Source organism: Carcharhinus amblyrhynchos, chromosome 7 (assembly GCF_965287045.1).
Source record: "Carcharhinus amblyrhynchos chromosome 7, sCarAmb.v2.hapA, whole genome shotgun sequence".
Taxonomy (NCBI): Eukaryota; Metazoa; Chordata; class Chondrichthyes; order Carcharhiniformes; family Carcharhinidae; genus Carcharhinus; species Carcharhinus amblyrhynchos.
This window is the reverse complement of record NC_137330.1, coordinates 19,465,550-19,478,230: the sequence shown is the minus strand read 5'-3', so window position 1 is coordinate 19,478,230 and position 12,681 is coordinate 19,465,550. Positions and strand designations below refer to the sequence as shown.

The 12,681-nt window shown below is 46.7% G+C and overlaps 1 protein-coding gene across 23 annotated transcripts in view; it reads left to right on the top strand.

Annotated features, from left to right (window-relative positions):
• Nucleotides 1-12,681, top strand: part of LOC145344815 (regulating synaptic membrane exocytosis protein 1-like) — a 743,305-nt gene that overhangs the window by 576,068 nt on the left and 154,556 nt on the right. For all 23 annotated transcript variants that reach the window (XM_080191997.1, XM_080192005.1, XM_080191995.1 and 20 more), the window contains one exon: nucleotides 12,453-12,512. In XM_080191997.1, coding sequence (XP_080048123.1) covers nucleotides 12,453-12,512 — 60 coding nt within the window. The remainder of the gene's footprint in view (nucleotides 1-12,452; nucleotides 12,513-12,681) is intronic.

Below are 12,681 nucleotides of genomic sequence, written 5' to 3'. Positions count from 1 at the left end.
AATCTCGCTCTTGCACCATCTGCCCAGTCATATATTCATCTGAACTAACCTCCCCTTTCTGTATTCACTGGCATGTGACGCTGGAGTGAATCCAGAGATTACTACATGCTGTGGTGTTCCACAAGGATTGGTTCTGGAACTTTATTGTTTATTGTATATATAAATGATTTGGAGGAAAATGTGGCTGGTCTGATTAATAAATTCGCAGATGACACAAAAATTGGTGGAGTTGTGGAAAGTGAAGAGGGTTGTAGGAGGAGACAGTTCGGTTGGAGACTTGGGCGATGAAATTTCAAATGGAATTTAATCCAGACAAATATGAGATCATGCATTTTGGAAGATTCGTAAATCCCTACCGTGCAAAAAGAGGCCCTTCAGCCCATTGAGTCTGCATTGACCACAATCCCACCCAGGCCCTACCCCACATCCCCAAATATTTTACCCACTAATCCCTCTAACCTAAGCATCCCAGGACACTAAGGGGCAATTTTAGCATGGCCAGTCAACCTAACCCACGCATCTTTGGACTGTGGGAGGAAACCAGAGCACCCAGAGGAAGCCCACACAGACAATGTGCAAACTCCACACAGACAGTGACCCAAGCCAGGAATTGAACCCAGGACCCTGGAGCTGTGAAGCAGCAGTGCTAACTACTGTGCTACCATGCCGCCCATTCAATGCATGAAGGAATTGTACAGTAAGTGGGAAAATCTTAGGAGTATTGATAGGCAAAGTGATCTAGATGTACCTGTCCACCAATCACTGAAAATGGCAACGCAGGTGGCTAAGATAGTCAAGAAACCGTATAGCATGCTTGCCTTCATTGATCGGGGCATTGAGTATAAACATTGGCAGGTCATGCTGCAGCTGTACAGAACCTTAGTTATATCTCATTTAGAATATTGTGTCCAATTCTCATTGCTACACTGCCAGAGGGATGTGGGTGCTTTGGAGAGTGTACAGGAGAGGATTACCAGGATGTTGTCTGGTCTGAAAGGTATTAGCTATGAGGAGAGCTTGGATAAACTCAGTTTGTCCTCACTGGAACGATCAAGGTTGAGGAGTGACTTGATAGAGGTTTACAAGATTACGAGTGGCCTGGACAGAGTGAATAGTCAGATACTCCTTCCTAGGGTAGAAAAGTCAAGTACTACGAGATGTTGTGCCTGCCGCATAGGCTGTTTTAATCCTTATAAGATGGACAAATAACTGCGAGTAGACGTCTTGTTAGTACAACCAATATTTATTTAAGACACACAATCAATAATCATCCACCCAACCAACAATAAGTTATCCTACAAAGTCCAATATAAGACCTTAACCTAACTTTGCATGACTGGTAAGTACCAAAGCAGATATTGGCCTTTATCTGTGCATTGGTCTCGGTCGTCTTCTGCGTAGTCTGGTCTGGCACTCTGGCTCTGGTCTTCCTTCCTTTCTTCTTAGATGTGGTGGCTTTCCTCGTGCTGGTCGTCGCTGGCAATGTTCACCATCGTTGTAGCTCATTCATGGGGTCAGAGAGAGAGAGATTCTTGGTTGCGCAGCATCCTTTATACCCCGTTGGGTTTCATGCTCCTTTTGGCCATTGCCAATCAATAGATCAGGACTTGATCACCCTGATCGATTAAGCCCAATCGGGTGCTGCCACACCTAATATCTGCCACACACAAAATCTTTGTGTTATTTTTCACTTAATCTCTTCTTCTGAAAAAGAAAAGCACACCTACCTCCCTCCCTCAGTTCACCTAAGTCCCCCACTTACCAAAATCCCCCACTTGCCAAACTGCCACTCTCTTTGTTGCATGCTCTGTCTATAAGCACAGCTTCTTAAACTCACCTATCTAACTTGCTTGCTTCTGATAAAGAAAAATATTCATTGTCAATTTGTTACTCCATTTAAATGTCTATATTCAGAAAGATTTCAACATTTCCTTACCACATTTCAAACTCACTTCGTTTCTTTTGAGTTCACCAGCATCACAGAACTGATTTGCAATGGTGACAGCAATGGCATATGCACAGATCATTTATCTGAAATGAGATTATCCTGAGGATGTGCTGACAAATTGATTTCATAGAATCCCTACTGTACAGAAGGACACATTTGGTCTATCAAGCCTGTATCGACAACAATCCCATCCAGGCCGTATTCCTGTATCTCCACACATTTTCCCTGCTAATCCCTCAACACTAGGATCAATTTAACATGACCAATCCACCTAATTCTGCACATCTTTGGACTTAAAAGATTAGAAACTCTCAAGTGTGACGTGTGCCACTGAACAGGTGTGGGATGTTAATTCCACCTCAGATAACACTAGTAAAACCTTCAAAAAAAAATGCACAGGTCTCCTTAATTGCTGACTGGTAGGATGCACCAACCTACATGATTCTGTGTTCATTAGACCAGAATGCTAACATGCTTTATGCTTGGTCTGTAAAGAGACAAGGCCATAGAAGGAGTTTAATAGGTGGCCTCACCATATATGAGACAAGCAACATTGTGCCTGTGCAGTGGGAAACACACAGATCGATCAAGGTAAGTCATTTCGCACATAGGAAGGGATAACACAGATTAGAGAAACAGCATCAGATATATATAACTTACAAGGTTTCCCCCCAACTATGTACTGAAACTTTGACTGTTGATTTGCCATCACCATTCTCCAGCTCTGGATCATTCTCACATGTGAAGCATTATCATTCTGAGAGCTACATTAAATTAGTCTACCTGTTCCATCTGTTTAGACACTGGGGTACACTCCTGGTCAGCCATCTACTGCTAAGCCACTTATAGCAGCTCCTGTCTCCCAGTCTCTGCTTAACCTGTCTATGTATCTTCCTGTTTCATTGGTTTCACGCCATAGATAGCAAGCGACTTGCTAGCCCAGGATTCACATCTAGCATGCCCCTCCAGAGGATGACAGGTACTGGTTAATGAAAAGGTCTGTGAAAGTTTATGTAAAACAGTGTACGCAGGCTCAATTGGAACAGTTACATGTATTTAGTTGGAATAGTATGTTCCAAGATATTTCCAATACTTTCAGAATGAACCATAGCAATAATGCTCCCAGTTTACATACAGCTTTTTAAATGTCCCATTTTATGATATAAAAAGGGAATTTCACCATCAGACCCAGTTTGAAAATTAAATTTCACACCTTTCTGATATTGACTTCCTTTTCGTTTCTGCTGATTTGAATATTGAATGCAGATTATCATAGAATCCAAAAAGCAAAAACATAATTAAACCTCTTGAAGCAGGTGATGGGGAAGTGAGGACTGATGTAAAAGCTGGTCTATCTTAAGAGTCCCAGTACCGAGGTGACATAGCTTCATTATCTGATGCTTACCACCTATTCTGTTATCAATATTTTAATCAAAGGTTCTATATTAATTAATTTCATCGCATAGGGCACAGCCATTAAATCAAATCAGTGTACCCTGTGATTTCATCATGTGCGTCGACCCAAATTTTTTAAAAAAAGCATTAAATTAAATTGACCAGTACACACGACCAGTCCCAATATTAGTAATGAAATCTGACCATTTGTTTTTTCTAGGAGGGGTCAGAGTGTCCATGACAAAATTGTCCAGACTTTGTTTTATTTTGCTGCACGTTCCAAAAATCAATCCAAAACATGAAATCCATCTTTGCTTCACCACATGAGGAATAAGCACAGCTCCCCTTCACCTCTCAATGAAATGTTTTCTGGCACCTTTCTCAATGGGAACTGTGGCCTATGCAGTGGCCTTTAATCTCAGATTCCTGTAAATGTTTTTTTTAGTAACCTGATTTTATGTACCTCGAATCTGATTTTTGTGCTATGCATCAAACAATTTTAAATAACACATTCTCAAGGCTAATATTAGTTCTGACCTACTGTAAAATCAAAATGAAATTTAATCAGGCCAAAATATCTGAAGTTTTAAGTTTATTAGTGTCACAAGTAGGTTTACGTTAGCACTGCAGTGAAGTTATTGGGAAAATCCCCTAGTCGCCGTGCTCCGCGCCTGTTTGGGTATACTAACGGAGAATTTAGCATTGACAATGCAACTAACCAGCACATCTTTCAGACTGTGGGAGGAAATCGGAGCATCCGGAGGAAACTCATGCAGACATGAGGCGAACATGCAAACTCCACACAGACAGTGATCCAAACTGGGAATCGAACCCAGATCCCTGGCGCTGTGAGACAGCAGTACTAACTACTGTGCTGCCATGCTGCAACAATGGAGAAAATCATTCTTGTAGCGGGTAATTGAAGAAGGTGATGAGAAAGTAAGAGCTGATTTGTATTCAGTGTCCCAGTACCTGAGTGATGGAGCTTCATTATCTGACGCTTATCACCAAAGAAAAATTTACTCCATTGTCCATTTCTCTTTGTGTAGTTTGTCTTTTGGTGGTCCATAACTTGGGATGCTTCTCTTTGTTTTCTATTTGGTTCTCTTCCAATGTTTTCTCCTCTGCAAAATTCTATATAGTATTTTACTTCATGCATGGGTAGAGAAGAATAATCCAGGTAATTACAGGCCGGTGAGCCTTACATCAGTGGTAGCAAAATTTTTGGAGAGGATTCTTCGAGCTAGGATTTATTTCCACTTGGAGATATGTGGATGCATTAGTGAAAGGCAACATGATTTTGTGAAGGGGAGGTTGTGTCTCTCAAACTTGATCGAGTTTTTCAAGGGAATGACGAAGATGATTGAAGAGGGAAGGACAGTGGATGTGTCAACATGGACTTTAGTAAGGCCTTTGACAAGGCCCCTCATGGCAGACTGGAGAAGAAGGTGAAGTTGCATGGGATCAGAGGTTAGCTGGCAAGGTGGATGCAAAACTGGCTCAGTCAAAAAAGCAGAGGTAGCAGTGGAAGGGTGTGTTTCTAAATGGAGGGCTGTGACAAGTGGTATTCTTGAGGGATCAGTGCTGAGACCTTTGCTGTTTGTAATGTATATAAATGATTTGGAAGAAAATGTAATTGGATTGATTAGTAAGTTTGTGGATGACACAAAGTTTGGTGGATTTGCGGATGGTGATGAGGACCATCAGAGGATACAGCATGATATAGATCAGTTGGAGACTTGGGCAGAGAAGTGGCAGATGGAGTTTAATCCGGACAAATGTAAGGTAATGTATTTTGGAAGTATAACACAGATAGGAAATATAAAGTAAATGGCAGATCCCTTTAGAGTATTGATAGGCAAAGGGATCTGGGTGTACAGGTACACAGGTCACTGAAACTGGCAATGCAGGTGGAGAAGGTTGCTAAGAAGGCACACAGCATGCTTGCCTTCATTGGCTGGGGTATTGAGTTTAAAAATTAGCAAGTCATGTTGCAGCTTTGTAGAACCTTAGTTGGGCCGCACTTGGAATATAGTGTTCAATTCTGATCGCTACCAGAAGGATGTGGAGGCTTTGGAGAGGGTACAGAAAAGATTTACCAGGATGTTGCCTGATTCAAATATCTCTGTTAGGGGACCCGCAATTTTCTCCCTAGCCTCCCATAACGTCCTGGGATACGTTTCATCAGGATTACATCGAACATGGAACAGTATAGCACAGTACAGGCCCTTTGGCCCTCGATGTTGTGCTGAGCTATGTCGAAATCCAAGATCAAGCTATCCCATTCCCTATCATTCTGGAGTGCTCCATGTGTCTATCCAATAACCGCTTGAAAGTTCCTAAAGTGTCCAAGTCCACTATCACAGCAGGCAGTGTATTCCAACCACTCTCTGGGTGAAGAAGCTACCTCAGACATCCCTCCTATATCTCCCACCATGAACCTTATAGTTATGCCCCCTAGTAATAGCTACATCCCCCTCCCCCTCTACTCCCACTCCCCCTATGTTACCCTCCCCCTTGCTCCCCCTCCCCTCCACCCCTCTGCTCCGTCCTCTGCTCCCCTTCCCCCTCTGTACCCCTCCCCCTCTGTTCCCCTGCCCTTTTGCTTCCCCTTCCCCCTCTGCTCTCTTCTGCTTCAGCTCCCCTACTGCCTTTGCTCCCTCTCCCCCTCTGCTCTCCCTCCCCCTGCCCCCCTCTGCCCCCTCCCCTCTTCTGCCCCTCCCCCTGCCCCCCTCTGCTCCCTCCCTTCTTCTACCCCTCCCCTTCTGCTCCCCCTCACCCTCGATCCCCCCGCTCCTTGCCCTTCTGCTCCCCCTATCCCTCTTATCCCCCTCCCCCTCCGCTCTCCCTCCCCCTCTGCCCCATCTCCCCCTCTGCACCTCCACCCGTCTGCTCTCCCTCCCCCTCTGCTCCCCGACTCCCCTCTGCCCCCTCCCTCTCTGCTCCCTTCTGCTCCCCTTCCCCTCTTCTCCCCTTCCCCCTGGTCCCTTCCCCTCTGCTACCCCTTCACCTCAGGTCCCCCTCCCTTTCTGCTCCCCCTTCCCCTCTTGCTCCCACTCCCCCTCTTGCTACCCCTCCCTCTCTTGCTCCCCCTTTTGCTGCACTCCCCTTCCCCCTTGCTCCCCCTCCTGCTCCCGCGCCCCTCTGTTCGTCTTCCTCCTCTGCTCCCCCTCCCCCCTCTGCTCCACTCCCCCTCTGCTCCTCCTCCCACTTGGCTCCCCAACCCCCTCTCTCTCTGCTCTCTTCTGCTCACCCTCCCCTCTTCTCCCCTCCCCCCCATGCTTCCTCCTCTGCTCCCTTCCCCTCTGCTCCCCCTCCCCCTCTTGCTCCCCCTCTGCCTTTTGCTACCCCTCCCTCTCTTGCTCCCCTTCCCCTTTTGCTGCACTCCCCCTCCCTCTTGCTCCCCAACCCCCTACTGCTACCCTCCTCCTCTGCTCCCTCTCCCCCTCTGCTCATCCTCCCCCTCTGCTCTCCCCAACCCCTCTGCTCCCCCTTGCTCTCTGCACCCTTCTGCTCCCACTCCCCCTCCCCACTCTGCTCCCCCTCCCCCCTTTACTCCCCCTTCCTCCTGTTCCCCTCCCCCTCTGCTCCCCCTCCCCCTCTTGCTACCCCTCCCATTTACTCATAGAATCCTACAGTTTAGAAAGAGGCCCTTCAGCCCATCGAGCCTGCACCGAACACAATCCCACCCAGGCCCCACCCCCGTATCCCTACATATTGTACCCACTAATCCTTCAAACCTATTTATCCCTGGATACTAAGGGGCAATTTCTTAGCATGGCCAATCAACCTAACCCGCACATCTTGCTCCCCCTCCCCCCACTTGCTGCACTCCCCCTTGTTCTCCTCTCCCTCTTCTGCTCCTGCTCCCCCCTGCTCCTCCTCCCCGCTCCTCCTCTGCTCCCCGACGCTCCTCCTCCCCACTGCTCCCTTTCCCCTTCTGCTTTCTTTCCCCCTCCCCCCTGCTCCTCACTGCTCCCCCTTCCTCTGCACCCCCTTCCTCTGCTCCTCCTCCCCTGCTGCTCCCCCTACCCTCTGTTGCACCTCCCCTTCTGCTCCTCTTCGTCTTCTGCTCCCCCTCCCCCTCTGCTGCCTCCCCCCTCTTGATCCCCCTCCCCCTTTTGCTACCTCTCCCCCTTTGCTCCCCTTCTCGCTTTGCTCCCCCTTCCGCTCCTGCTTCCCCTCCTACTCCCTCCTTCTCTGATCCCCCTTCCCCTCTGCTCCCCCCTCTGCTCCCTCTCTTGCTCTGCTCCCCCACCCCATCTGCTCCCCCTCCCTCTCTGCTCCCTTCTGCTCCCCTCCCCCACTGCTGCTCTCCCCCTGTGCTGCCCCTTCCCTTTTGCTCCCTCTCCCCCCTGCTCTTCCTCCCCCTCTGTTCCCCCATCCCTCTGCTTCCCGCTCCCCCCTTCCCTCACTGCTCCTCTCTCCCCTACTGGTCCCCTACCCCCGCTGCTTGCCCCCACCCCTGCCGCTCCCATGCCACTCCACCCTCCCACCCACCACTCCTCCTCTTTCCTATCACTGCTCTACCCATTGCCACCTCCCCCTTCCCCTTCCCCCTATTGGTACTCCCTCCCCCATCGCTACTCCCTCCCCCCCCCCGTCGCTACTCCCCCCCGTCGCTACTCCCTCCCCCCCGTCGCTACTCCCTCCCCCCCCGTCGCTACTCCCTCCCCCCCGTCGCTACCCCCTCCCCCCATCGCTATGCCTCCCCCGTCGCTGCTCCCTCCCCCCTTCACTGCTCCCTCCCCCATCAATACTGCTTTCTTCCCCTGCCACTACTCCCCTCTCCCTCTGCCACTACTCCCTCCTACCCCCGCCACCACTCCCTCCTCCCCCACCACCACTCCCTCCTCCCGCTGCCACTACTCCTTCCTTCCCCACTGCCCCCGCCCGCCACCCCACCTCCCCCTACCACCCCCTTCCTCCCCCCACCGCCCTCTCCTCTCCCCCCATCGCCCCCTTCTCCCCTCACCACCCCCTCTCTTAGGGGACCCGCAATTTCCTCCCACAATGTTCTGGGATACACTTCATTAGTTCCCATGGATTTATCTACCTTGATGTGCTTTAAGACTTCCAGCATCTCCTTCTCTGTAATACGTACACTCCTCAAGACATCACTATTTATTTCCCTAACTTCCCTAACATCCATGCTTTTCTCAACAGTGAATACTGATAAGAAATATTCATTTATCATCTCACTCATCTTTGTGGATCCACACATAGATGACCTTGTTGATCCTAAAAATTCCTACTCTCTCCCTAGTCACTTTTTTGCCCTTTATGTATTTGTAAAAGCTCTTCGGATTCTCCTTTGCCTTATCTGCCAAAACAATCTCGTGTTCCTTTTTGCTCTCTTCATTTCTCTCTTAACTCTACTCCTACACCGTCTATACTCTTCAAGGGATCCATTTGACATAATGTTAATTTAACAATAACAAACTATCAACTGGCCTTGGCGGGTCAGATAAAGGAAAACCCAAAGGCTTTTTATTCTTATGTGAGAAATAAAAGAATGACCAGGGTGAGGTTAGGGCCAGTCAAGGATAGTAGTGGGAACTTGTGCATGGAGTCAGAAGAGATAGGCGAGGCATTGAATGAATACTTTTCTCCAAAGTTCACTAAGGAGGAGCTGTGTTTTTGAGGATGAGTGCATGATACAGACTGATAGGTTAGAGGAGGTAGATGTTCTGAGGGAAGATGTATTAGCAATTTTGAAAAACGTGAGGGTGGATAAGTCTCCTGGGCCAGATGGGATACATCCTAGGATTCCTTGGGAGGCAAGGGATGAGATTGTGGCGCCTTTAGCTTTGATCTTTGGGTCGTCACTGTCCACAGGGATTGTGCCAGAGTACTGGAGAGTGGCAAATGTTGTTCCTCTCTTCAAGAAAGGAAATGGGAATGACCCCGGTAATTATTGGCCAGTTAGTCTTACTTCGGTGGTCAGTAAGTTAATGGAAAGGGTCCTGAGAGATAGGATTTATGACCATTTGGAAAGATGCAGTTTAATCTGGGATAGTCACCACGGTTTCGTGAGAGGTAAGTCCTGTCTCACAAATCTGATTGAATTCTTTGAGGAGGAACTCAGTGTGTAGATGAAGGTAGAGCAGTTGATATCGTATACATGGATTTTAGTAAGGTGTTTGATAAGGTTCCCCGTGGTAGGCTCACAAGAAAGGTAAGGAGGTGTGTGATAGAAGGAAATTTAGCCAATTGGATAAGTAACTGGCTGTCTCAAAGAAGACAGAGGGAGGTGGTTGAAGGAAAATTTTCAGACTGGAGGCCAGTTACCAGCGGTGTACCACAGGGGTCAGTGCTGGGTCCTCTGCTATTTGTGATTTTTATCAATGACTTGGAAGAGGGGGCTGAAGGGTGGTTTAGTAAATTTGCTGATGACACCAAAATTGGTGGAGTAGTGGATGAGGTGGAGGGCTCTTGCAGGCTGCAGAGAGACATTGGTAGGATGCAGAGCTGGGCTGAAAAGTGGCAGAAAGAGCTTAAACCTGATAAGTGCGAGGTGATTCATTATGGTAGGACAAATTTGAATGCTGATTACAGGGTCAATGGCAGGCCAGTGAGGAATGCGGAGGAACAGAGAGATCTTGAGGTTCATAACTCTGAAGGTTGCCACTCAAGTGGATAGAGCCATGAAGAAGGCGTGTTAGCGTTTATCAATGGAGTTTGAGTTTAAGAGCCGTGGGGGTTATGCTGCAACTATACCGGACCTTGGTGAGACCACATTTGGAATATTGTGTGCAGTTCTGGTCACCTCACTATAAGAAGGATGTGGAAGCATTGGAGAGAGTGCAGAAGAAATTTACCAGGATGCTGCCTGGTTTGGAGGGTAGGTCTTATGAGGAAAGGTTGAGGGAGCTGGAGCTTTTCTCTTTAGAGCGGAGGGGGATGAGAGGTGATTTAATAGAGGTTTAGAGGTTTAAAGATGATGAGGGCATAGATAGAGTGGATGTGCAGAGACTGTTTCCTCGGGTGGATGTAGCTGTTACTCGGGGGCATAACTATAAGGTTCATGGTGGGAGATATAGGAAAGATGTCCGAGGTAGATTCTTCACTCAGAGTGGTTGGGATTTGGAATACACTGCCTGCTGTGATAGTGGAGTCGGACACTTTAGGAACTTTCAAGCAGTTATTGGATAGGCACATGGAGCACACCAGAATGACAGGGAGTGGGATAGCTTGATCCTGGGTTTGGATATAGCTTGGTACAACATTGAGGGCTGAAGGGCCTGTACTGCGCTGTACTGTTCTATGTTTCTATAAGGTCTCTGTTAGATTAGCTGTTCTCAATTTTGGCGCATCATAAAGAAGGCAATCTGCAGATTTCCCAATTCTTACCATAATCCACTTATTCCAACTGGAAGTTCATGCGTGTGGATGTTAGATGAGAACAGTATCCAGATTTGGCTCAAGTGCCCTATTAGCAATCCGGTCAAAAACTATTCATGGAAGATCGGCATGTGGATGGGACAATTTAGTGGGTGAGGTAAACTGAAATCAGCAAGGGGAAACAAATTCTGGTGCAGCTAGAATAAAACTGGAATTAAATAAAACCAATGAATCCCTACAGTGCGTTCAGCTCATCAAGTCTGCACTGACTCTTTGAAAGAACATCTTATCCAACCCGCCCTAACCCGCTCTGTTCCTGTAACCTTGCACATTTAGCATGGCCAATCCACCTAACCTCCGCATCTTTGGATACTAAGGGATAATCTCTTGTCTAGGTAAACTGTTTTCTGCTAATAGGGCGTTTTACACCTGGTTTTGTCTGGATGCCTGCTAACTGGGAAAATCATTTGAATGATGAGTACCACAATCAGTAGGCAGATTTCTACCTGTTGCTGGGCAGATCACATTCCATCATACCTTGTTAAATTCTTGTTCCTCCTGTCACTCGGCCAATCCATAACAGGAGATGCCTCAGATCATTAGAAAGACAGTGTGGGCTGGACAGACCCTTGCGCAGTGAGTCAGGTTCAGCCAGGTGGGGTTATTGGAGCCCATGGTTGCTCAACTAATTATTTTTTCTTGGGTCACTGTTAGTTTGCATTGTCAGCTTTTATGTAGCATGTGGAAAGCGCATTGAGACTGTAAGTAACCCTAGTGGAAGTAAAACCGCTGGTAAACCATGGAGAGCGAAGGATTGGGTTTGTACTAATGGCTTTAAAGTTTGCTTTTAAATGAGGCAAATGACAAATACATTAAAACCAATCAAGGTTTCTTTGATTTTTCATGAAGAAAGCCGAGATGGGGAGGATTATAGTTTGGTCATCCTTGACTGCATTGTTTATTTACTTGGAAAACAATGCTTTTAAAAATACTTTGTGGTTGTGATCATGTAAGTCAGACTTGTTGCCTTTTGCCTTCTGTGCTTTTTCTTCAGGTTTTGTCATGGATTTAAGTAATAATGTTGCAAAATGGTCATTTTGTGAAAAGATGTTGTTTTTAACCTGGCTGTAATCACTTATTTGTTGTACGATGTAGGAAGATGGAAGCCCTGTCCATTTATCACCTAATCTGAGACCTGGAACAACTACCCAACAGTGGAATGACTAGTTTTAGATATGTGTCAGTGTCCCTCCAAGAATATAATTTGGGTTTGGGGGTGAGAGAATCTGATCAATTTTTCTGCCCTGGTTTAAGAGCGTTTGCAACAGTGAATCACAGACTATCATTGGCAACTGTCTCCAAGATATTCAACAGGGCATTTCTATTAATTAGCAAGAGACGAAAGTTTATTTTTAAATTCAACTCCTCCAATTCCAAAGATGCCATTTGGTAATTCTCTGGCAATCCATAATTCCTGAATGGTACCAAATGATATCATTAATACAGATGTGGAGAGGAGCAACAGGAAATGACATCAGATAGAACAGTGTAGTAATTTTCATTATTGGTTCATATCATGTAAAGAACAATTATAATATGAGTTGCGACAATTAATTTGTTTTCACTCAGTCATCAGTGAATACTCGCTTTACTGAATCAATTTGTCAACTTAATCACCCCTCCCAATCCTCCCCTTACCCTAATCCAAGTGGAGGCTGTAATTTGTGATCTTTAACCTGCTTTCTCTGTGTTCTGTTTATCACAGTATGCCAGAACTAAGCCGCACTGGAATCTGGGACAGGAAAGCTGGACAGCAAACATCAAGGTAATGCAGAGTTAGTCCTTCTTATTTTCAGTGTGTACTGAGATCATTCAGCGTGTATCATTCAAGGAGATAGTTGCTGATCTGTATTTCAACTCTATCAACCTGCTGTTTTTCTTGCAGTCTTCATTGCCTTGCTGAATAGTAGTTCAGTTTGGAAATTTTCAGTTGA